This window comes from Thunnus albacares, chromosome 10 (assembly GCF_914725855.1).
Source record: "Thunnus albacares chromosome 10, fThuAlb1.1, whole genome shotgun sequence".
In the NCBI taxonomy this organism is placed as follows: Eukaryota; Metazoa; Chordata; class Actinopteri; order Scombriformes; family Scombridae; genus Thunnus; species Thunnus albacares.
Window position 1 is genome coordinate 15,904,539 of NC_058115.1, and position 27,167 is coordinate 15,931,705.

General features: G+C 38.8%; 1 protein-coding gene across 3 annotated transcripts in view; it reads right to left on the minus strand.

Annotated features, from left to right (window-relative positions):
- The window catches only part of spock1 (SPARC (osteonectin), cwcv and kazal like domains proteoglycan 1), a 111,120-nt gene that overhangs the window by 54,113 nt on the left and 29,840 nt on the right, over positions 1-27,167 (minus strand). For 2 of the 3 annotated variants that reach the window (XM_044364167.1, XM_044364166.1), the window contains exon 3: positions 803-811. The exons of the other annotated variant lie outside the window; for it this stretch is intronic. In XM_044364167.1, the coding sequence (XP_044220102.1) occupies positions 803-811 (9 nt within the window). The remainder of the gene's footprint in view (positions 1-802; positions 812-27,167) is intronic. 3 annotated transcript variants of the gene reach the window in all.

Sequence of the window (27,167 nt, forward strand, 5' to 3'; positions counted from 1 at the left end):
GTTTTATGTCCATCTTTCTCTATTATAAAATGATCCTTTATAGCTATGAAAGTACAAAGCAGGATTTCAGCAAAAATAAGTCATTTCTAACTGAATTTATACTGCCTACTTTATGTTTGTTTTCTGATCCTATGGTTTCTTGTTTGCTTATTTTGGGGGATTACATGACTTTTGTATTTGTTTATAATGCGCATTGAGGTGAGATTCCTTCTATAAGCCTCTAGGGGTTTTCTAAATCTCACCTGCACAATTTGCTTCTTCTCTTTTGCTGTTGTGCGTCTGCTTCTTTGTTTTACCGTGCAAATAAATAAATAAAAAAATAAATAAATAAGCCTTGTGAAAGCCCTCTGTGAGGAATGCAGGTTGTTATAGCAGCATTTGAAATGTCTCTGTTTTTGGAATGAGATGTTCAACAATCACACTGGTTGTAGCGTTAAGGTGTCCGCATACTTTTGGTCAAGTATTGTAAGCTTCCTTTCAGCATTTTCACAGAAACTGACATTAATAATTCACATAAAAGATGTTTTTTTTATTTTTGTGGGGTTAAGATTCTTGAAAACTAAAAATGTGATAAACTGTGTTAGAAATTGCCAAATTTGCTTCAAGGAAGAAATCTATCACATTTGAAACATTTTAATATGCTGAACTGTACCACGTTATGGCTGAGCAGCTTCCCAACCTGCTGTGCATTCATATCAGCGACACCTCTGCAGCTCTGCAACAATACCTTAAAGCCAGATAACAATGCCTTAAAGCCTTAAATAATAGTATATGAAATTACAAACACAATGGGTTTACTTACCTCGGCTTCCTTTAAATGATTGCAGAGTGGAGAGGCAGAGGAATAGATGGGAGAGAGGAGAGAAAGAAAGAAAGAAAGGTCAGTGATAATGGCACAGTATGTGATGTCTATCAGATCTATTACAACCCCGTGTTACTCATTCTGAATACTGAGTTCAGCTCTAGAGATTCATTCAATAGGAATCTGATTCTGAAGGTGGTAGAATACCAAAAGACTCACACATGCACACACTCACACTCACGCTCGCAGTCTTATGAGATAGGCTTATTTGATGTGGCATGTAATTTGAAACACATCGAGGGCAAATTGTACAGGCTTAGAGAGGAGGCACAGTATAAAGGAAAAAGAGAGAGGCGAGAGAAAGAGAGAGAGAGAGGAGGAGGGGGTTGGGGATGCAGGGAAGTTGTGTAAAAGTAGAGGTGAAAAGGAGGAGGAGGAGAGGAGAGGAGAGTTGAAGAGAGCAGAGGAGAGGAGAGGGTGGAAAGATTTTTTGTGGAGATTTTCCTCATCTTAATGGTGGTTTAAGGATTGAGGGATTGCACCTACAAACCCAAAATGCAGGAACTATATATATGGTAAAAATTGAGTTACAACAGTAATCTGACTATTTGGCTGTTTTGTCATACCGTTTAATAACACATCAGGCAAGATGCAAAATGCTAATATTGAATGAAAGTAAAATCTTCACTGACAACATATTTTAAAAAAAATCAGCATTATCAAGCTACATCATGGTCTTCATGTTTAGGCACTGACAGCACCTGGTTAAGGTTATGGAAAGATTGTGGTCTTGGTTTAATACAGAAAAAGTCTGCAGTGACTTCAAGCATGAGACACAACATGTTTATTAACATTTAACCAGTGTGTGGTGTTCTGTATGCCCACCATCCAGCAAGACAACCTACCAACCTATGACTCCAGGGTGGTACGTGCTTCAGTGTTAGGAAAAAAAAAAACAGCCATGGAAATGTATGATTTCTGTTTGAACAGCATGTAAGTTGCCACAGAGACAGACAGCTGGACAGAAGAGATAAGTCAAGTGAAAGTTAGCTGGGGAGGTATTTACTGCTAGCCCTACAGTAGCTACAGCTAAATCTACTTACAGGTTTTTGCTGTAATCTGTAATTGAAAAATATCCATTTTGACCTTGGTAATTCAGTTTGTTATTTCACATGAAAAAGACTAATTCAAATGGACAAAAAAGATGAAAGAACACATGTTGTTGGTAGATACTGTGTCTTCACTTGAAAACTTTTTTATCTCATTTTTTCTGCTTGTGTATTTATTGCTCTCTGCTGTTGCAGAGCAGCGTTGTTTTGTTTGTAAATCCCTCTGAGGTAAATGTGTGATTTGTAACTTTAGGCTATATAAATAATTTTCATTTGCCTTGATACGAGTCAAGATAGAGCTTCCCATGCTTCTATCTTTACCCACTGTGTTTTACCCTTTTTGTACCTGTTTACAACATCCACAGTAACTTTAGAATCAGGCTCACAGTGAATGTTTTCTGTGTGGTTAAATCTGAACCAGATTCTTGTGGAATGAATATATTTGTTTTCTCGTTGATTTCTGTACCATCTGGACAATGTGCGGTTTATTGGTATTTTCTGCTGAGCTTGTTCAGACCTGCAGCTACAAATATGGTGTGTGTACAAGAAAAAGTGTTTCATCTGTTCTCATCAAATAACAACATTTACTGTGGCCAGCACTGCAGGACTGCAGTTGAGATGCTGTTGCTCTGCTGTTTTCTACTAGCTGCTGTTACTGAAGGTCCACAGTGGTTGCTACTAGCCCTCTTATTATTCAGCTTAAGTCTCAGGGATGACCTTTCCTTGCCCAGGACCCTTATTAATATTTTAGTGCGCTCATCTCAAAAGCTTTAACTGCCTGTTTAGCTCACTGCAAGATTGCCCCAATGTCATTCAAACCCTTCAAAGTGATTACAAGGAGATAAAACTGAGTCGCTATTATCATATCGTCTTTGTTGGAGGTGGTGCTGGAATTTTCCGTAGTGAGTTTCACAGTGAAGCAAATCTTTCAACCGTTTCCATTTAAAGTTGAAAACACTGTCGCAGGCAAGAATTTGAACCATTTAATTAAGTCTTTTTAGGGGTTTAATTAAAAATCTGTTTAAAATGTAGTACAACAGCTGTCGTTGAAAATGGGTCTCCTTTATTATAAAACTGTACATGATGCAGTTTATTTAGCAGCGCTTCCATTTTAATTACGGTTAATTGACTGCATGTTTGTCCTCAAACACCTTCATGAAACAGTAAGTAGTTCCATTAGATGTGGCTGTTCAGCAGTTAGGCATTCAAGTTAAACTAGGCTGCTGTGTTCAGACAGTCTCCCTAGAGGCAAAAAAGGGGGCAGACATGTCAATGAGGAAAAGTTGGGGACATTGTGTGAGCTACTTGGTGACAACTACAAATCAGCATACGCTGCACACTAGCTAATGGTTGTGTTGTGCTTAGTGTGAACCCCAGTGTCTGGTGTCAAAGTGTGACTTTTGGTCAGAGGACAGAAATCTGTTTTTTTTTCTAATTATCTGCCATGTTCACATGCTACATCCCCATCTTGAGCTATGTAATAGTAGGTCAGTAAAATGAAAATATGATGATAAACTATGTAATAATGGTCTACATGCAGAAATAAAAGTGAAAGGCTGGTGGAGGTAATACAAATGATCAATTTTATTGTTGCATCCTCCATTAGTGGTGATTACATAGAGAAGCTAAATCCAGCAGAGCACTAAATGTAGTGAGTCCAGGCAGCTAGAAACCAAACTGGGCTCATCCTCAACTGCAGTGGTGAGTTAAACAGGGAGAATACTAACCAGAGCCTGTATTTATCAAGTGTCTCTAGGAATGGTGGTGAAAGTGATCCTACTAAAAATACTTGTCGCGTAACGTCGCTATTTGTAGCCGCAAAGCAGAAATAATGATAATGTGAATTCCTCTTGACATTTGCAGTTTGAAATATTAAACAACGGAAAGATCTGAAAGGCAGAAAATGATAAAATCTTTTTATGTCTAGGCTTTATTGTACATGCACAGGTAAATAATAGGTAAGTTATCAAGGTTATGTATGCAATAATATGATGTCACTGCATTAGGCTGCAAGTAAACACTGGCAAGTTACTTATTCGCATGGATTAAACAATAAATACATTGTCAGTCCTATCCAATGACACTGTTTTACAATCCTTCTGACAACACCTCATGTTAAATAATGTGCCCTTACATGTGGAGAAAATGATTTATTTCTGTAGTGTCACTCACTGTTGGGAAATACAGAGTAACAAATAAGAACACATCTCGTAAATATAGCCCCACTATTGGTAATTCTACACTAAAGAATGTAACATTAAATAAATTAAACCACAATTTGTGTGGATGCAGCTTGTTTTCCCATGATTTGAAACTAAGGGGTGGAGAAATGAATGAATATGTGCATTATCTGAGGAGCTGCAGGAGCTGATGGATTTATTACTCGAGAAATTGTTGCCTGTGACAGACCCGAATCATCGCTGTTTCAAAACAGAGGATGCTCTCTTTTGGACCTGTCAAGTTATATTTTTTTTGCAGAAACAGTATCTTTTAATAAGCCAACACTGATCAATGAACATTTCTTCCACTGACTGTCTGCACATCTTGATGGCCTCTCCTAACGAGTTAGATACCTGCGGGGCTCAATATTAGCCAAGAAGTGACTTTCTAAGAAAATTGATAAAATATTTTTACCTCAATCATAAAAGTAAGACCAAAAATGTGTCCCTTAAAAGTTTTGGGACTGATTTCCTACTATTAGACAGTTAAATATGATAAATATGGACACAAGGGTCTCTATGTAACTATGTAACCGTATAACTAGGATAAAACTCAAAACATGGATACTAGTGTGTATGTCTCACGCTCATTATTCACACGACAGCAAAAGGTCACTTGTCAAGAAATTCTATGCTGTCGTTTTACATGTGAGGACATTTTTAAAAAGGTCTTTCATTTCTGTGATGACCTCCTCACATTCATTCAGTCTCTTAGGGCTCCACCAGGTCAGCTCATTTTTTCTCCTCCAGCTTAAAGCGATGGACTGAGATCTCATCTGATAGCAGATCCCTGAGGAAGTCTGTGACAGGAAAAGGTAGAGAAGGAACCAAATTGATTCAGAGGGGAATCAAAGTGGGAATGGCTTCAACTCGATTAGCTTCTCTCAGCAGAAGTAACCTCCACTAATCCGGTGTGTGTGTGTGTGTGTGTGTGTGTGCCTGTGTGTGTGTGTGTGTGAGTACGCGCCTACACTCACAAGTGGGTATTTGTGAGTTTGCACAAATACGCAGATTAACATTAAAATAGGCAAAGCCATGCCTGTAGTGCTGACTGAAGATGTCATAATCAGGGGATGTGGATGCAAATCTGGCCTCTCGGTGGAAACTAAACTGCATTAAAAATTTATTGTGTACTTTATGCATTTTATTCATGGGTCTGGAACCTTGCTGAATTCCTTCCCTCTCTCTGTCCTTTTTCCCCATAGTCCCTAATTCATTCCTCTTTCCTCTCTATTCCTCTCTTTCCTACCCTATTGCTTTCTCTGCTATCCTCCTACAGGCTGCTGTATAGACAACTGGTCTGGGATCTGATCAGCATCCAGTCAAGCTGATAAATGAGCTGTGTGAGCAGATAGCAGAACGGTGAAGAGTGGGTCAGATTACTTTACAGTTTGGCCTTGGTAAGTGAGGAATGCTGAGTAGGACCAGCAGACACTGTTTTGCTTCAACACCAATACTGTAGTGACTACACACACTTGTTCAGAAAAGCAACACACACACAGAGACAAATAGTGCATTTGATGAGCCTAATGTTGTCCTCGTTAGTTGGGAAACATACCTGATTTGTGTATGTTACTCACTCCCAGCTCAGATTAATAAAGCACACAATACAGAAAGCTTTAAAAAAACAAGTGAAGCATCATCTAATAGCCCTACACAATAACATTATGTACATTTCTTCTTTTTTTCTTTTATTCTTTTACGTATAAGAATATGTTATAAGATTTCACTTTGTATACATATTCAGTGCTTATGAATTTATTGTATATTAATATATATCAGTGGCTATGAATAAGAATATGAATAGTAATATGTTTGCAACAAAGTATATGGTTAGTTATACGTCTCAGATTTTAATATCATTTGGTTGTTTTGTCTGGAAGTGTCTAACCTGTTGTCGTGCTTATGTTTTGTGGACTCCAGGAAGAGCAGCTGATGTTCTGCATCCTAATAAAATCCAACATCATCAGTCAGCAAGAGCAGTCGTGTTCATAAAATTGAGATAAACTATAACTATTACTTTTGAACCTTAACTACAATCATTTGACCTAACCAGACCCGGTGGAAGAAACAAGTTTGTGGACGGGCGTTACATTTTCGGGGGGGTTCAATGATTTTTCAGTGTAACATAAGAAAAATCATAATTGAAAATGATTAGTTTTCACTTTTTGAAGGATATTTCAAGAACAAATCGCTTTAATTTCATTCCTTGTCAGTTCACAGAATTGTTTTGTGGAAAGCAAATATCTCTAAATAGATTTATTTCTTTGCATAAGCAAAATGACCGTTGTTAAAAAAGAGTTTCTCTGCAACAGGTTCCCTTTCATCTCTGTTTCAGTACGCTGCTGGGACAGCGACACAGTGGTGCTGTCCGCCGTGCTGAACTGGACGACAGCCGAGACCCTAACAGAGGAGAGGCAACTGAAAAGTCTCATTTCTCTCTCTTAGGAACACTCACTTATACAAAAACAAAGACTGAAATGGATATATATCTTCGGAGGGTCTCTCCATATATTTAACTGGACTCAACAACAGTCTGGGTCTTCCGTCAACATTATGGGCCATCTGCACTGCAGAATAACCACACTGTCAGTGATTGATCATTTTTAAAACATTAAATTGGAACACTGTGGGCTTGGTGGCTGCAGCCTACAGCTCACTGTGACTTACCACTATCTGATTCAATGACATCACGTATGCAGCAGAACAGCCGTATGAACAAGCTACTATGCCAGAGAGCAGGAGTATTCAATTAAAATTCAAAGTGGTCTAGTTAGAGAAAATTTCCTCAAGCAACAGTCTGGAACATCATAATGTCTAACTTGCATTATGACTCAGTTCCATATATACTGAAGTAGCCTAGTAGTTGTATCAACAACAGTTCAATAACCTTTCAACAATATTTATTATCAGTTTTCACATTGAAGTGGAGGAATTATAAATAATAATTACTCTAAAAGTAAATTTCAAGTAAAATAAGGGTTGCATTCAAGAATAAAATACATAACAGCGAGTTTTTGAAAAATGTGCATCTTAAAATAAAGTCCGAAACTCTGTTTCTCATCTTAACAGTCTCAACCAATTTTGTAATAAACAATCTCAACACATCTTAACTGAACATCGTTAACACCTCCTTTTCTCTTTCTTTCTGCCCCACTTTCTCTTGTTCAGTGGGAGAAGTGAGCTCCAGCTTGTCCTGCCAGGATATTAAATCTGAAATGTGTTAGGATTCTGGTGGATCGATCATATTGGGCTCTTAGATCGTTTATTTTCTGTGCCCTCCATTCAGATTTGAGTGGGTATGTTTGCTCAAAAGATTTGCGCTTTGTCTCGTAGTGGTGCTTCACAATCGCCACGGTCTCGGAACATATGAGACATACTGGTTTTGAGCTGCCCGTGGGAAGAATGAACATGTAAGAGTCTGTCCATTCTCGATTAAAAGCTCTGTTTCCATTGTCTACTTTTCTCTTTTTAGAGCGCGCCATGTGAACTTACTTTTCTATGACTTGCTTATTTCTCAGATTATAGTCTCCCGTCTTGTCTCTCACCTGTGTGTATCTCACTCACTGACTCCAGTCGCAGTACTTATCGGAATGCACAGATTTGATTGGCTGAGTAGCATCATGTGAGATGATTTACAACACATGAAATTGGTCTGTGAGTTTACTCGGCTGGTAAACCAGTGACGTAAAGGCTAGAAAAGCTGTGCTTTATCGGTTATAGGTCTGGGTCCGGATAGGACCGTGTCTGGGCGTCTGGGACCAGGACTGGTTCACCTATAAGTGACTTCGGCCATAGACCTAAGCTATAAGCTATAAACCTGTCCATGCTGCCGGGTGTGGACCTAACCCAACAAAACTATCCAAGAAGGTAAGGCCATCACTTTTGACATACAGTATAACATGAAAAATTGTTCTTTTCAAAGCATGTCACATAAAGATATTAGCTTGATTTATGCAATAGTGATACTAACAATTTATATAGCCTTTACAAGACCAGTTAAAGGCCACTGATGAAGGTAACAGGATTATAAGGGTTTATACCGACTTCTTGGCCATTGTCATAATCCATAATGGAGAGTATTTAATATGGAAACTCATTAACTCTCACACACTTAACAAATTACTTGGATCAGTAGTTTTCTAAGTGACTTTAGCATTAGATGCTATTAACATTATGACCAGCACTCAAACGCATAAGAGGGTAAGGTCATGTGGGTTTGCCTTAACTGGCTTTATGTGTTGTACTCTTGAACTGAACCCATTTACACTGCCAGTGAAAGCAGAGATAGTCTCCCCCCTGCTGACAGATAAGTAGTCTGTGTGAATGTGGAAGTAAATCAGTCTCAGAACACTAATGTGACAACATCGAACTTAACTGTCTGACCTCCATAGTCTGGCTGTGAAACTGCTGTTTAACCCTACAGCCTGCATTGCTTTATGATTATAAATCAACAAATTTGCAATCCATAGTTTCGTCACCAGTAACCAGATGAAACAGATAATTTAGCAATAATCTGAAATATTTTAAATTATAAAACTGGAATTTTGGTCAGGAAACATATGCAGAGTGACACAGCCCCGTCACGAAGAGATCAGTGGCACGCTGCAGGCAGATGTCTGTATTTTGTGGTCCCTGGATGACCCAGAGTGAACATACCGCTCAGAATGCAAAAGTGAGGATTTAATGGAGTAGAATTAAAATTAATTTCATGTAGCAGAGGGTTGTAGATTTCACATTTCATTTTCTTGTTGTGGCACCTAATAACAGCAGAGAGCAGTCCGTAAGGTTTTTCTGATGAAAAGAAGTCTAACCCTCTATTCAAATTGGACTAAATTTCAATGAAAAGTAGAAATTTTTTTGATTATAACGTTCATCTAATTGGCGTTTGATATCTACATTTTCAACATGTGGTACAATACAGGATCTCCAGTGCATATTTCTTGGCAAAAGGGTTTACAGCATTACCAGTGAGATGCCACAGCTGTAATAGCAGCTTGTTTACATCCATTTTGAACTTGGATTTATCTTTACTAGACGGCAGCATGGACTAAGCAAGAAATACGGTAAAGCAAAGAAGCATAGACTGTGGATTTTAAAAACGTGAGAAAAAAGAAGAGAAGAATGAACTATGTCCTTCAGGAGCAAAACACAGTTACAGAGGAAACAGGAGAGAGAATGAGGACTGAGGAAGAGAGATAACGTGAAGTCAGAGTGGTGGAAGAGTGGTAACACACAGTAAGAAGTGAGAGAAAGAAGAGAAGAGAGGAAGAACAGAAATGGGAGTTTGATTTCCTGTAGCGCAGCTCCACTGGAGTCTATCCAGTATTCGCGTCTACAGCCTTGAGATTGACAGGCAGAATCTCATTCATATGAACAGACAGGTTACACTGAATTTTACATGTGGTGCTGAGCAGATGAAGCAATACCACACACACACATATTGTACACGTGCCCATGCACAAAGTAGTTTGCACCTGCTTTTGAGGATAGCTACAAACAAACCCAAGTTAATTGTTTGTAGGGAGTTACTCGAACTTTCTCGCTTTAGTTACACACACATACGCACACGCAATTAGGCTACAGACAAATGTGGCCGTATCATTAGAACCAGACTGTAAAGTTACATAAGGATCGAGCTAATCAATGACAACATTTGCATTCACAGCCAATCCAGCGCCTCTAAACAGAGACAAACGACTTCTTTTCTTTTCTGCTTACATCCCTCCTTCTCCTCTTGGCTTTCTATTTTTATAGCCTCCCTCATTCATCAACTCTCTTCCTCTACTCCTCTTTTTTTACACTGCTGAAAACATTCCTCAACTGATCCTGTAACTGAACAATGTGGCTCAAAGCCAAACATCAAAAATATGCTTCCTCTTCATTCCGTCCTTTCTTTTCACGTTAATGAGGGAAAAACCTTCACTGAGCAGCCTGTTATTCAAAATATCTTGCCATCTTCACACTCTTCAGAATTCTTTCTTCTCTCCAATATCCTCTCCAACTGGCTTCCTTTCCTTTTTCTCCCCATTTCCTCTCAGTTTCAAGATATTGAACACGAAAATCAATAGATAACAAGAGAGGAGGAGTGGGGGAAAGAGGAGGGAGACAGAGTTAGTTTAATGCAAAAGCTTAGTGAGATGTGGAACTAAGGAAGGAAGCCAAGTTAAAGGAAACAAAGAAAAACTGAATTTTTAACTAACTAAAAAAACAGGGAGCTTTGGGAGAGAGCAATCTTTCACATTCCTGGTGAGAGCAGAGAGGATGTCAAGCTGTTAATACTGAAAAAACAAAGTGACAACCAGAGCTAAAACATAAATGACAGAAACAATTTGTGTAGAGAGAGAAAGGTGGTGTAGAAGAATGACACTTCAAACTACTGAAAGTGGAGAATTTCTCTGTGCTCACAGAAAATCTGAGTTTAAGGTGTGTACCTATGAGCATCATTCTTGACATCACAACTTTGGAAGCCAATCCTGGTCTAGTATACAACTTGTACATGCGTAAGTGTGATGAGGAAACATGAAGCCTCTAGTGTACACACACAAATTACTATTATTCAAAGCGTATTTGTAGTATTTTTATATGTCTTAAAACATATCAGAAGTATGTTTGAAGCAAAATCTGTTATTTCAAAGCTTTTGGAAATATACCATATTTTGCTAATATAATAGTATGTGGATAGAAACTAGCCAATAAAGAAAAGAATAGAAGGATGAGTTTGAAAGATGGGGCAAGTAATAAAAAAGCCTCATCTTTTGAAGTTTTCCCTCCTCTGACCACTGTGGGCACAACCTGATTTGTGAACTTTACATTCACAAATCACAATTCAAATTATGTTTAATGCCAAAAAGGTTCCAGATGGAGCAGCACATTCTGCAGAGCAGCAGCAGCGTCGAGTGCTCCATTTATGTGTCTACACTGGAGGCGCTAAGAAGAACTCAGAGTCCAATACACAATCACTGTAGTTACACACATAAAACGGAGGCTGAAAAACGCGTCTGAAATGCTTTCAATGTTGATACGGTGTTGCCCCACAAAATTGTGCTGTAGGCCAAGATGTAAATCTGATATAAAAAAAACATGTAAAATGAAATGAAATAAAGTTAATCTACAATGTTATTTTCATCTTTTGCATATGTAGAAGGATATATTTCTCTGACAGACAAAAAAAGGCTACAATTAGGGCTGAACTATTATTTTCTTTATTTATAAATCTGTCAAAATTTCAGAAAATAGTGAAAATGCCCCAATTATCAAAAGAGTCGGTTAACTGTCTAACCGTGTCTGCACTGGCTGGTGAGAAACGTTGATGTTGGTGCATCCTCATCACTGAGTAAACGAATGAGTGAGCAACTGACAGCCTGAAAAGTGACCAAGTCAGGAAGTGACATAGATGACTGGGAGACAAAGCTGAAGAGCATCTCAGCCACATGTTTGAGTTAAACACAGTGACAGAGACAGAATGGAGGAGAATGAGATCATGGCAGAGGGAGAACAAAAATGACAAAGAAAAAATACAAAGTCTGAAACACTTTTCTTGTGATAGAGACACAACTAGTTTAGTCTCATGTTATTAACTGTTCCCAAGTCACTTTTAGCAGTAAGGTCAGCATTTCTCCACCATGTTGGTGTTACATGCACATGAAGATCAACATAGATCTAAAGCTGGGGGAGATACGGGCAGGTGGACACAGCGTAAAGAATAATAGATAACACCTTGATCCTGGGGGCAACGGCTGCGTTGCATTCCGGCTATGACGTAGACATTTTGTTCTGGCTTCTACAACATGTCATGCCCCAACCAGGAGTGTTTCAGAAGTGGAGCCTTTTGTTCCTGGAGAGGAATCCAGGCACTGGGGCAGTCATGGCAGCAGTGGTGATATAAAATCTTTTGATTTTCCACTTCCAAGATGAACCTCCTGTCATCCATGGTGTCAAATAGTGATGTGATACACGCTTGGGACTCTGTATAGAGTGTTTTATTTTGAAAACTGACCAGATGCTCTATGCCGTTCCCGTGTCTGACTTCCTGTCCAGCTCAACTTGCTCTGTGCAGCTTCACATGGCTTCCGTCAAAAATAGACTAGGAGTGTAGCATAGGGGACATTTCTGAAACGCACAGCGGCGCGTCTTGTGGGATCACAATCATTGACTAGAGTGGCTGCAATCAGCTCTGGTGGTTACATTGTAGCCAGAATGCGACACAGACACGCTTGGTGGAATCAAGCCATGAGACAGCATGTCACTAGATTAGCCTGACAAGGCTACAGCTCTGCTGCCCCTGAAAGTTTCTGACTGAGGATATGGGCAGCAAAGAAACATATTAGGAAATGTTATTTCTCCTCTTTTTGTCTACTTGACGACAGGTCTGTCAAACTAGTGCAGTGAGAGTGTGTGTCCTTGATTTTCTTATCTGTGAGCTGAGCTCCACCAGCGAGCATGCAGCCATAAGCTAGATGATGATGATGAATACTCTGCTGCTGGAGTCATGCTTCCATAACCTCTCCTTGGTGTGAAAAACAAAGCCGTAGCTGTTTTTTCTTTTCCTCTACTCCTGAAAAAAAAAAAAAACCTCAACAGCTTGCTCAGAACATTTCAGTTTCCTTTTCACTCTCTCCTCCGTATCACTTTCACTTTATCCCCAAACAGATCATCACTGTTAAGCAGGATAGAGATTGAGTGAAAATTATAAACCGTTAACAGCCCACCTGTTTCTGCTGTATTCTGCCTGTGTTGACTACTTCACATCTAAGCAGCCAAAGCTGAATAATTTCTATGAAAGTGATACACAAAGTGATATTTGGAAGAAATCACTGAGAGAAAGAGAAGGCAGCTGAGCATCTGTTTTTCACTTTCTGCTTTCTAAGTGGTGACTAGATCTGCAATTTGTCACATTAGAGGGGACTTAAGCTGGTAAAAAAAAAAGATACACTGGCTGTAACTGAATCCATATATTTGCATTGATGAGCTGTGAGAAAAGCACAAAATGAGGGCAAAGCATGTTAAGGTTCACAACAATCATAATATATTCATATGACAACTATGTTTTTCTCTCAGTGTGTGCGCCATAAACAGAGATCTATCTGTTCTATCTGTTCTGATCTATTAAGTCTCACTGTGAAAATGTATAGAAAGTGGAGCAAATTATGCAAAAAGAGTATGAAAAGGCAGGGATGTTGGAACTCTCTTCTGGGAGGGGGGAAAGGGAGGGGGGGGTTATCACTTCTTTCGTGGTGCCCCACCTGTGCTGGACAGTACTATCCAGCAAAGCAGTTCTTGTCAGAATGAGCTATTAATAAAACTTGAAAGTAAGATTAAGATGTTCACAAAGCATCTTCATTATTATGTCAATAAAAATGGTTCATGTCAATGAGGCATAGCCTATGTCATGCATGCTCATATCAATCATGAAACCTTAATAAAATGCTTTAATAAAAAGCGCAAAATCAGAAGTCATTAGGCAAATTATGGGCCCTTGAATGTACAAATATTTGTAGCCTACTTGAACAAGAGACCACTTCTGAATGAGGGCTGGCTATTCCATGTAGTGATATATCTCAAAAATAAATTGCAGTGCAGTTAGCTCAGCTGGTGCATGGAACCTTCAGCATGTGTTGTTTTAAACTTTATTAACATGGGTCTTTCTTGCTAGGTTGCTAAGGATCCCTTCTTGGCCCAAGATGATGTGTATTAAATCTATTGGATTTGATAAAAAGTCATGTAATTGGTTTGCAAGTTATCTTGGTAATAGATCCCAAACTGTAGTAACTGATATCTATCAGTCCAGTTTTATGAATGTGGGCAAAGGTGTACCACAGGGCTCTATTCTAGGACCACTTCTTTTTTACAACTTTTATAAATGAATTAGGAGAGAACCTCAGGAACAGCACAATTCATTTTTAACCTCAAGAGTTTCAAAATATTATTGTTGACTTGTGTTGTACAGCAGACTTTGTATGATCTTAAATTACTATTGAATTCAGATAAAACTAACTGTATGCTGTTTTTAAAAAAACTAACTAACTGTGCAAATAATAAATATTAACACTCTGGATGGGACACAAATTGAAAGAGTTTCCTCTAACAAATATCTTACATTCTGGATTGATGATAGGCTGTGCTTCAAAAAACACATTAATGAACTAACAAAATCACTAAAAGCAAAACTAGCATTCTTTTACAGAAATAAGACTTGTTTTACCCAGAACTGCAGAAAACAAATTGTTTAATCAACCTTTTTATTTGTTATGGACTATGGCAATACAATTTATATGCACACTTCTGCTGCTACTCTTAAATTTCTTGATTCAGTACATCATTCAGCTCTTAGATTCATAACTGTAGATGGCTTTCGAACACATCATTGTATATTATCAGAAAGTTGGGTGACAATCATCGGCTGTGAGAAGGGAGCAACACTGTATTCTATTTATTTACAAAGCATTACTGGGCAAACTTCCTACATATATCTCTTGTCATCTCAATTACAAATAACTTTCTCACTACTAGATCCCATGACTATTTGATTGTTGAAAAACATCATGTTAATACTGAAATTGAAAAACTGGCTTTTAAATACTTCGGTCCACACAAGTAGAACAACTGGCAAAAGCGTGCTTAAATGGAAGAGCTGATCCCTTATACTCATTTCAAACATCTATTGGCAGATTTGGTGCAGTGTGAATGTGAGTGCTTTCTATAAATGATGCTGATGTCTCTGATCGAATGTGTTTGAATGTTGTCTCTGTTTGTATGCTTGCTGTAAATCTTGTTGTTTGTTACTTTGAATTTGTACATCATAAACTTTGTTTTTATTTTTCTGTATGTTCTGTACACAGAGTGGCCTTGGAGAAGAGAGCATGCTCTCAATGGCCCCTCCCTGCAGAAATAAAGGTTAATAAATAAATGCCGAACCTCACTGGTCTGGCTATGCATGAAGTGCTTTGAGCAAGAGACAGGCTTATTCCACCACATCACTAGGCTATGAAAGCATATATTCTTTATGTTGTAAGGAAATATGAAGAGTACCTGCTATGCCATGCAAAGGCACACTTATATTATTCTCTATACTTATTATTCATCTTCAGTATAAAACTTTGGCGTGTACCTAGTCTTGCAGCATTGCCAGCACATATGCAAAAATACATCAAAACGTGCGCTTTGAACGGGAATGGTTTGCTATGACTATGAGCGATCTCATGTAAAGTTATTGCACAAAGTGCGAAAAATTTGATGTTTTTGGGCCCATCTGGATAAATGGGCAATCATGAAAAACTTTGCAAAAATTGATCAAACCTACCCCTCTTTGGAGCCACACCACTTCCTCATACTTTGTCATAGAAACGGGCACAAGACTTGGAACTCTATTGGTCCAAAGACACTTTTTGATATCTACTACGGTCTTTACGAAATTACAGCTACAGTTACATTTTATCACATTTTTGGACACTTTTAGATTTTATAATGGATGCGTATTACGCAGAATTTTCAGACCCACTCTGGGTCTAGCCCTTCAAATTTTATCAAACATATTCAACAAATTATCATCTTACTCCCACAGCTTCCACTCTACAAGCACAATTTATAGATCAAAATGTAGACAAATTTGTCCTCTCTCCTCCAATGTTACTTCCATTGAAATAGGACTCAAGGTTTTTGAATAAATTGCCCAGAAGGGCAGAGAGTGACTCCCATGCTTTCTAAGCTCTGAATGATGGTGATATATAATCTATCACAACTCCTTTAATTTAAATTATACAGACACATATTATATATCAGTCTCGCCAGTGAAGTCTCAGGTGTCTTCAATGTGACTTATAGTTTTTGAGTTATAAGAAGTTGTTCGGTGACTAATTTTGGCTTAGGGGCTGAACTATTCCAATGGATATGAATGTCGGTACTTGTCTCACCATAGCAACCTGCGACTTAGTCTCTGGGCAGAAACTGACAAACCTGTCTGTATTTGGCTAATTCGATGGATAACTTCTCAGTCTATGTACTACACACACACACACACACTCTCAAAATAGAAGCCCTGTAAACATACAGTGACAATGGTCACTGTATGTTTACAGGGCATTGAGGATGGACTTAGTTTTTCAAAATAAAAGCCCCAGACAGAAATTGTATTGGTGCTGGAAACTCAGGCGTTTTTTCCAAAATAAAATCCCAAGAAAGTAACTGTGTCTTAATAGGGAGCTAATGAGTTTTAGATCTATGTGTGTTTTAGTGTATATGTGTGTGTGTGTGTGTGTGTTTGTGAGGGTGTCTATTTTTGTGAGGACCACATCCAACACTATTAGGATATGCACCAAGCAGGAGGCACACTCAAAATTTCCTTGAAATTTTCTAGTTTTTTAATACCATCCTATCTGACAGAATCCCTCAGCTCCTGTCGGTATCCCACGGTGATAGTGCAGCCATGGCGACAGGCCAAGTGTTAAGCCAATCATACACCGACTCTCTTATCTGTCTGCTCCACTGGGGAAACAAGGGAAGAGCTCAGGAGGACAGAGAGATAAATGTCCTTTCTTTACTCCAAGTGCATCACTCTGCTCTATTTAATCCCTTTCTCCTCCTTTCTTTCCTCCACCTCAGTTCCCCTCGGTAAGTTTTCAGAGTTTCATCCTCCCTCAGCACGTTAGAGATGTCCTGAACCAGTCAGAGCAGTCCTGCACTACGTTTCTCCTCGTTTCCCTTTTTACTTACTCTTCCTCGTTCCTCACTCTGCTCTGACACTTTCTTTCTTCTTGTTTGCCTGTCTGTTCACAGAGTAAATGCCAGTAAAAAGTTCAAAGGCAGCCCGTGGGAAGAAGCTCTCACATCTTACTGTGTGTGTGTTTACGTGTGTGTCTTTCTGCTGATACGTACCTGTCTCAACGGTTTTGTCAAACTAAATGCAAGTCAAATGAATGCAGACAAAACATCCAAACCAGGCTCTAAACAAGTTCTCAGTCTAAACTTTTCAGAAAGTGTTTTTCTGTTTGCTGTATGTGAACAAGAAATAAACATTAGTCACTTTTTTCACATTGTTATCAAAAAATTGTGGTCTGCTTTTTTCAGCATGTGGGTTTTTTTTCCCCCAATAAGTCCTCCAATTTAAATGACCAAATAGGTCATTGGACCATGCACTCCAGAATGACCCATAGGTGCATTTTCTAATACGGCTCCTCTATAAGCAGGAGAGCATAATTTGTCCTAACTCGCCATCTCCGAATATGGAAATTTATCACCTTATATAGACGTCATCTGAACTGTGTCACTTATCCGGGTCATAATTACTACGGCTGCTAGATGACGTCAGTCACTCAAACAAACTAGTAACTAGTAGTAACTAAAGGTTGTTTTTGTCGACTGACATTACAACCTACAGTGTCATTTTTCTTGGGAGGACAGGCTCGTTTTTTCTGGAGGTCACCAAAGATAGATTTACAGTAAAGGCTGAGCTCAGCTATATAATCCAAACCAGTCAATATATCCTCCACTTCACTGGTTCACGTACAAAGCCATTGATGTATTGCAAGAACTTAGTGTGTTTCATGATCACAGTGTGCTTCAAGATATTAATGCAGATCAATGCAAGGACAAAAAATTATGCTAAACTGTAAAAAATGGTGAGATCAGAGACAAGTGACACAATAAATGTACTGATGACACAACAACAGGTCCAACCTTCACACAAACTAAACACAGAGAGCTGTGTTTTAACTCTCCAATATTTTGGGTTTGTTTGATTTTACAATTATTCTGCTGGAGTGTTGATATCATGACTTCAACTGGTTCAGTTTTGTGCTTCTTACCTCCATTTTTTGGAATTTTTTAACCTTGCTAACTGTGGCAACTAGTAGGGGGCTGAATGATGACACTGATACTGAATACATTTTTTTCCTCATTCAGATTAAATTGTTATTCAGTCCAGATCCAGACTGGAGTCTGATTGTTGAGTATGTATGGTATATCATATATACCATGCCATATTGTATATCATCATCTTAACTATTCCATGCATTTCTGCTAAAGCATTTCCTTTAACAAGTTTCATTTTAGGCCCATTTATTGCCCATTTAGCAATAAATGGATAAAAGCACAACAGATTACACAGTGGTTTCATAATAAGCTTTATTCAGGCCCTTTAGATTTCATCTGTGTGAACAGTATATAATCAGTATAAAGTTAAGTAGTTGAAATCAGGAAATCAGTAAAAATCAGGAAAAAAGGGCAAGTGTAAGGATCTGAATGACTCTGACAAGGGCCAAATTGTGCTGGCTAGACAACTGGATCAGAACAGCAGTGTGTGTGGGGAGTGAAGGCTAGCATGTCTGGTCCAATCTTACAGAAGAGCTACTGTAGCACAAATTGCTGAAAAAGTTAATGCTGACTATGATAGACAGGTGTCTGAAACACAGTGCATTGCAGTTTGCTGCACCTATAATGGGCACTAAAGCACCTACAATGGGCACGTGAGCATCAGAACTGGACCATGCAGCAATGGAAGAAGGTGGCCTAGTCTGATAAATCACGTTTTCTTTTACATCATGTGGACGGCCGAGTGCATGTGCGTTGTTTGCCTAGGAAAGAGATGGCACCAGGATGCACTATGGGAAGAAGGCAAGCTGGTGAAGGCAATGTGATGCTCTGGGCAATGTTCTGCTGGGAAACCTTGGGTCCTGGCATTCACACGTACCATTTACCTAAACAATGTGGCAGACCAAGTACACCACTTCATGGCAATGGTATTCCCTGATGGCAGTGGACTCTTTCAGCAGGATAATGCTGCCTGCCACACTGCAAAAATTGTTCAGGAATGGTTTGAGCAACATGACAGAGTTCAAGGTGGTGCCTTGGTCTCCAAATCCGATCGAGCATCTGTGGGGTGTACTGGAAAAACAAGTCTGATCCATGGAGGAACCACCTCGCAACTTACAGGACTTAATGGATCTGGTATCTGTTTTGCAAGATACCAGAGGACACCTTCAGAGGCCTTGTGTAGTCCATGCCTTGATGGGTCGGAGCTGTTTTGGCAGAACGCGGGGGACCTACACAATATTAGGCAGGTGGTTTTAATGTTGTGGCCGATCAGTGTATTTGTACAATATGAATAAAATGATGGGAGTGCTAGACAAAAATTATTTAAGTTTTTTTTGTATTTAGGAAAGGAGCATCTAAACCATGCACTAAATTGCAGCAGGAAAAAGTCTACAAGAATACTGCATGTGATATTGTGTTTCTCATATTTATCATGACCCATGACCCACAGAGAGATGACTCGCATATAACAAGAGATCCCACACATACACACAGACGGACAACATGGATATTTTTAGACAACCACAGTACTGCTGCCGCTTGAGGGAAGGAAAGAAGATTTTAAGCAGGACAGCACTCTGGACAAATATTGTTCTCCCTCACTGTCTTATAAACACAACAGGGAAACAGCATCCTGCATTACGTCTGATCAAAGTTAGAGGAGAGTACCAAGTCTACTCACTGACACCACACACACACGCACACACACACACAGCTTTACCACCTACAGCAGCCAGGAGCTAATTTCTCACAGTCTCACGGGAGTTTAAAAGGCTTACTCAGGAACAGAGTCAGTGAGGGAAACAAAGAGGAAAGAGGGAAAGGTGCTGATGTAGGAAAATAAGGAGGAGGATGAATTGGAAAGGCGAATGCAGGATGAAAAAAACACAGAGAAAGAGGAGAGGGAGTAGAGCAGAAGGAAAGAGATGAAGCAAACATGGTAGCTGATTTTTAAGACTTAGCAAAGTGCTGCGACTTTAGGTTAGCTATAGCTGAGAGACATCTTTATCTTAATAAGCACACGCCATCAAAAGTAAAGCCTGCACAAACAATGCAGTCAACAGTCTTTATACGTCAGGATAAATCGCACAGATATTTTCTGTCAACGCTGTTCAAGGCTCAATTCTGTCATGTTTTGGAATATTACAATTTAGCTTGTGAAAGTAGATTTTAGTTTTTGTGCTTTTTTACATTACACTGGTGTGACATGTTTGTTTGACTTTATTTACAGCTAAAATTGACATTACACATCCTCTAAAATGCTTACAGGTATTCATGATTTATACATTATTTGTGAATGAGTTATACAGAATGCAGGTAAATATATAGACTTTTAAAGTCTATATATTTTTGCAAATGATTACTCATTCTCAGCTAATGTAAGCTATTGATGAGAATTCATGATAGTCAAGAGAGAAAGTGTAAATGATTTATCACTAATGACTCTAAATGATGATTAATTAAGATATCGTCAATGGCAATTAAACAAGAAAATGTAAGTACTTCATATAATACAATCATGTATTGTCATACATCAACTCATTGATGTTACTGCTTTACTGGAGAGCATAGCAAATAATCCCTAACAAAGATGTGAGAAGCTGCTTCATTTCATTTGAGACTTTAACATTTTGGGACAAATTAGCTCCACTTTTGTCAATAGTGATCACTCACCAATAGAAAAGTAAGTGTCTGACAGTGTAAACCAGGTGTGTCAAGCAGGTTTTTAATTAAGGAAAAGGAACCAACCATCAGAGGAACAGAACTCTTTTAGGACCACTGGCACACATGAACCCAGATGGCATTTGACCTTCTCCAATCTGAAGAGTTAATCCTGTCAGATCTCTTTCCAGGGGTCAGTCTCTCCTGGATCCCAACAGCCCCAAAGACCATTTCAGCCTGGAGCAGAATTACCCATCCTTCATTTTCCTACATGTGACATTTGACCAACAAAAGAGATGCTAGCACCCCATACTGTTAGCACACATGCAATAACACCACATAGAAAACCAACAGTTGGGACCAAGTATCAAACGTCAATAATTTTTTTGGTACTGGCCAAAATGTCACCATAGACAAAAGTCAAGTCAGATTTGTAATATTGTTTCTCATTGTTTTATTATTCAGTTCCAATTTTTGCCAGTTTTAAATCTTATTTAGGCAAAGTTCAGCATTTTGTGCTTAGACGACTATAAACATATGAAAACTGGGGCTTCTTTTGTTAAATGAAAAAAGGGGATTTAAAGAAAAACATGTTTATATTTTTCAAAGTGAGGTAAAGTACTGTATAGTTTTGGCATTGGTACACAAAATCAGGCATCATGTTTGCACTACTATCTAAAAATTTCAAACAATATCAGCCCTACCAATGGACAGAGAAGATGAGGACTTCCTGGTCAATTTTTCTTTTTTTTCTGTTCACCAACTTTTACTAAAACATTTCCCATTTTGGGCCACAGCACCACAGAATGAAATACATTACCTTCTTCAGAAAGAAAGGAGGGAGAGAACCACACACCAGACACACACACACACACACACACACACACACACACACACACACACACACACACACACACACACACACACACACACACACACACACACACAAATTGCTGTTTTCCTCATCGCCTTTATCATTCTAACCTGCTATTATCTCAACTCTCTCGATCTCTCTCTTCCTCAACAAACAAACAGAACCAGGTCCCTAACAAGCCCACATGGGGATTTGCCCTTCCAACCCGGTGATCTCTACACTGATTGGCTGAAGGATGTGCTTTGGCTCCGCGGGAGTGATACAGTGATCTTTTACAAATATCATTTTTTATGAGGACCCCTACATTGCAACCACATCTTGGTAATTGTACTGTATGGAGGGAGTCCTATCACTATTATTCCAATCTGAGTCATGTGTGAAATGACAGAGAAAAGGTCTTTCTTCTTTATTCTGAGTTAACAAAAACAAAATCAAATTTAATGAGCCCTCCTGGGAAAAGCGCCCTCCCACTGCGTTCATTGGTCGATGGAAGCGCCGTCTCACCCTTTAGAGGTGAGACAAGGATTTGCCGCAGTTCCTGATCATACAAACCCCATTCTTTTATTCTCCCATGTCCTTATGATTACGATTATGATTATATATATGATTATATATTTTTTCATTGTTTTGGTTAAACTCCAGCACATTGGATTTGAAACAAAATAATAACCATGAGGTTACAGTGTTGACTCTCAGAGTGTTCACATCTACTTAGGTGTGAGACCAGTGTTTGAATGACTTTCTTTGGCAGGAGTTATCTTGAGTTGGGCTGAGAAGGTGGGACTGGTATTGAAAGCATTGCTTACATACCATCAAAAACTCAAAAATGAAGTAAAAAAACGGGTGTATATGGGTGATAGGCCTATATATCTATAGCTTATATACAGCATTTAATTAAAGTTCAAAGCTTATTCCATGATCAGGTCAGGGTTTTGGAGGCGATAATCTGTCAGAGAAAATCTGTCAGAACCATGGACAGCTTGAGGAGGTGAGGGCAAGAGAGACTTCATTATCGTGCCTCTAAAACCAATTATAACAAAGTGAAATTAAAAAAAAAACAACTTACCACTTAGTGATGAATTTGGGCCTGTTTTTAGATGACCAATTTGTCATTGTGTTGAAAATGGGAGGTTGTTTCCTAAGTAATTGATTCATTTAGTAATCCATTATATTCCAAAATTGTGTTTTTGTAGCTGACTTAAAAGAGGAAACTGCTTCACAAACTGTGTGACTGGCAAGGGCAGTGATGTCTTCACTGCATGCTGATAGACAGAGGCTGGATACTCAGCTTTAATGCACAGCAGAAATGGTGAGAGAGAGGCTGCTGAACTGAGTGAGCTGGCAGGAGCTGCGTTACAGTAGCCAACACTGCACATTTGTGGCAAAAATGTTGCATTTTCGTCAAACTGAACATGTTGCCAGACCAGCTGAAGGCAAAAAACTCCTGAGAGCAGGATATGGCGCTGTCACTTTCAAACTGTAAACAATTTCAATTATTACTCTTTGCATTATGAATTTTTAATCCATGACAGTTTTATATCTATAAAATTTTCCAATAGTCTAGAAAAGCTGTTTTAAAGAGCGTGCTGTAATCCCAGTGTTAAGTGTACAGGTTGAACGAAAACGCAGACTGGGCCAACTGGAAAAAGGCTTGTGCTTGTGCAATTGGCGGAAGAAAACCGAAAAGCTAGAAAACTTTTTTGGCTTATGAGCAGCCTAGAAATTGTTACTCTAGGGAATGGGTGCCACCCTGGAGTCTGTTATCTAGTACGTATAATCCATGATGTATTATATGAACATCCTGGAGTTAAACACCCTCAAGTTTAAGCTGTGGGTCTGCCGAGGTTAGCCTTGTGTTCATTGTTCCATTTTAAATCCATTGTGTTTCATTATAGAGCTAACACACACACACACACACACACACACACACACACACACACACACACACACACACACACACACACAGGTTCTAGAGTATTCCAGTCTAATTGTGATGTCATAGACACATTTGAAACACAGCAGTGACACTATTCTCCAACTGGTAGTTTGACAGTCAAACCATTATGTTCTGATTTTTAAAAATTCATGCTGTAATTTTTGAGTCATTTGAGATGTTAACTACACTGAATTTTACATGTGCTCTCAAACGGTGAAAGTGAACTAACTAGGGTAAGTAAAAGCTCTTATTGTTCTCCCTCTCTTCTCAGCTCTGAACTGTAATATCAGTCTAGTCGCTTGTCTCTCAGCTGTGCTCCAGAGGAGGTGCTTTTACACGCATCATCAACTTGAGTCTCTCCAGCTGCTGGCTGGAAAACCTTGTCTTTCTAGCAACAGAGTTCAGTGGCTTATTCACCATTTTATATCCACTTAGATCAGTCAAGTCAGCCTTAATGCTTCTATTGAATTCCTTCTTTCTCACTGTGTAATTACGAGATCAGTATAATTAGACTGAAAACATGAGCCTGATGCCAAAGGTACAGGGTATATACTGAGGCTTTAAGCGATCCACTCTCAATGTTGACTCTGCTGAGGAGCACTCAGCGGATCTCTGCAGTCATCTGTGCTTGAAGCTTTTACACAAAATCTGTGTGATTGAGACCTTGAGAACCCGGTAAAGAACTCCCACGCCCCTCAAACACACTTCCTGTCATGCTGTTGATGCAGTGATTCAGTTAGGGTGATGGAGGAGCTTAATATCACTTCAAGAAGCCCTGCTGATTTGTTTTGGTTGAGGCTCTCAGTCAGTAGCTGCTCTGTGAGGTCCTCAGTGAGGTTTAGAGAGCTGCTGTGAATAACCAACAAGATCAACATTATTGACTTAGACAGCCAGTTTGCCATTAAAAGACTGAAACATGTCGTGTAGACCTGTCAGGTGGGTTATCTGCTGACTGTTCATCAAATAAGATCTATGAAGAATGCACTATGAGAGATACTGTACATAGTCTTTTTTGCATTGTATCCTTGTCATTTGAAACCTATTTTACCATTCACAAATGTAGAAAAGGAAGGAAGACGGATAAAAGTAATAGACATATTTCCAGTTTGTTGTCATTTTTTTCCCGTTCAGTTTATTCCTTTTATCTTTCCTGAGAGCTAGCTGATGACAAAAATCCCAAACACAACTATCTATCATGTCATCTCTTCTTCCTAATAACTGTTTAATAAGATTTGAGCATCTGCATGCAAAGACAACATTGACAAGCTGATGGATTTTTTTTCTCTTTGTTTTCCCCTATCTCTTCTTGTCTTCCCACAAATTATTGTTGTGTGCTTATAGATCTTAACATCTGGGTATGTGGTGTATGTGTTCCTGTGTGTCTATGTATAAAACCTTTTCTTGCACTTTCAACTATTCACACCCAATTCTCAAAGCATCATGTGTGAAACAAGAACATTTTCTGTGGAAGTGTTATTTATTATTTCTTTCTCTGTTGTGCTCTAACTTTTCTCTTACCACTCCTCCCCCAGGTGTGCTGTCTTTGTCTTTCTCAAATTTATTGTTCATTATGCACACTATAAGATTAAAAGCTGTATGGACATGTATTAAAGCACCACTAGGAGACTTTCTAAAGAAGTTACAATATATTCTTCCTCTTACAAATTAAAAAGTAAATTCATAAGCAATAAAATCCACCCTTGCTTAATTCAGTACATTGAGAGGTTTTGCTGCTACAGCCTTACTTGGTCTGATATGACCAGTAGCTTATGGCGGCTAATGTTGGCGAATGTAGGTAGATATATACAACTGAGTCAGCTTACTGACTTCATGACTCTGTTACACTATGTTTTACTTTTATTATCTTGTAATACCTTGTCTAATCTCTTGTCTTTCTACTTGCTGCTGTTAAGCAAACCTTACATACTGTAGTCTCACATAAAAGCATGATCAACTATGAGCAATATGAAAAAATGACAAAAATAGTAACTTTGTGAATGTTCAAAATACTTTGATACATAAAAGCCTGTTTCCACATTGAGAGGGATACGTGCACATCAAGTTGGCAACATCCGAGACTGAAAAATTAAGTCAACGCAAAATGCCAAAAATTGCAGTTCCTCGAATGGCCACATGAGGCTGGCTCCAAAAGCAAGTCAATCTTTATAGACCCCTATGTTAAAACGCCCAATTTTACAGCAGAAATAAATGTGTTTACAGCCAGGAACAAAAAACGGTTTTGGTCTTTTAGTACAGGGGGTGAATGTTTATATAACTCACCCATTGAGATTTTATTGAGGTGTAAAGTTACGTAGAATTAAGGGCATGGCCACTTTGAATGACTGGTGGGTGCCATAACAGGCAAGTTGCTACCACGGCGACAACGTTGGTTAGGTAACGTAACCATGGTGTAACCCCAGAGTCACAGAGCATAGACATAGCCATAGCTGTCGCTATTTCAGTGTGTTTTCAGTTCATGAAAGTTACATTTTAGTAACATTTTGGTCACCTAAAAAAATGGTGGTATTGGTGGTAAGCATTTGGTGGTATTAAAAACCATATTCATTTTTTTCCAGGAAGTACATTTCATTTTAATGGTTTTAAGCCTGTTTTTCGCGAGCGAAAATTAGCATTAGCATTATCACAGTTAACCAAAGACTGTAAATACATCGTGCTAACCAAGCTAGAGGCTAGCATTAGGGTCAGCTCCACACTCTCATCCACATATGGTCACTTCGGGCTCCAAAAAAGCTCAAGGCTTCAAAATGGGAGTCAACAAACCAGTGGGTGATGTCACGGTGGTTACGTCCATTATTTTTTACAGTTAAGTGTGCACATACTGTAGTGGGAATAAGTGCAGGGGGGCTTTAAATGTATATAAACAAATATAAACAATCATAAAAATGATGTTTCATTTCCGCTAAATTAATGTAACAACCGTTCTGAGCAGAAAAGAAAAAAAAAAACAATATTCCCCTTAGCCATATCGTGTGTACTCTGGCTCAGCAGGCACCAGTAACACATATTCAGGAGATTTAGGAGAGGCTGATCATGATCACGTAGCTGTATGACACAAAATATGCATTACCAGGCTGATTCTGCTGCTCTTGCAACTCTGTCTACTTTCTTATATAACAATCTTTCATCAATTTTTATTAATTATTTCTTTTCTTCAACATTATCCTGATAAGGGATGTCTAACATTGTCAGCATTTTAATCGCCCCACAACTTACACACTCGCATACATCTGAAGGTTTTATGTTATATTTTATATATTTTTTCGAACCATCCATTTCCATAACAGTTTTAAAAGCGTCATTTCAACTCATCCACATCTATCTGCCACTTTGGTTCAACAGTTCCCACAGAGATAGTATCCTCTCTCTCTGGAACAGGTCTGGACCAGTTAAAGCTCCTCCTTCTCTCCTCCAGACTGTAAACTCCACTCAGAGTGGGTTGAGCTGATGAAAGATTGCATTGGTGACACGGCCACAGTCAATAAGCCGAGTAATCACAAACACAATCATCATCACCATCATCACAACAGTTATGATCGCCATAATCTGCATTATAATCATAAAGTTGACAGGAACGCTAATCAAAATGCTGATAGTTGAGTGGGAAAGTAATTGAAATGGATGTGAAGGTATTTATCTCCATTTATAGCTGGAGGTTTTTTTTTTCCGACTTCAAGACTTACAAATGTGACTGAAGCGAGGGAGCCTGTTTTACATTTTGTGAGCCTGTGAGACTGCG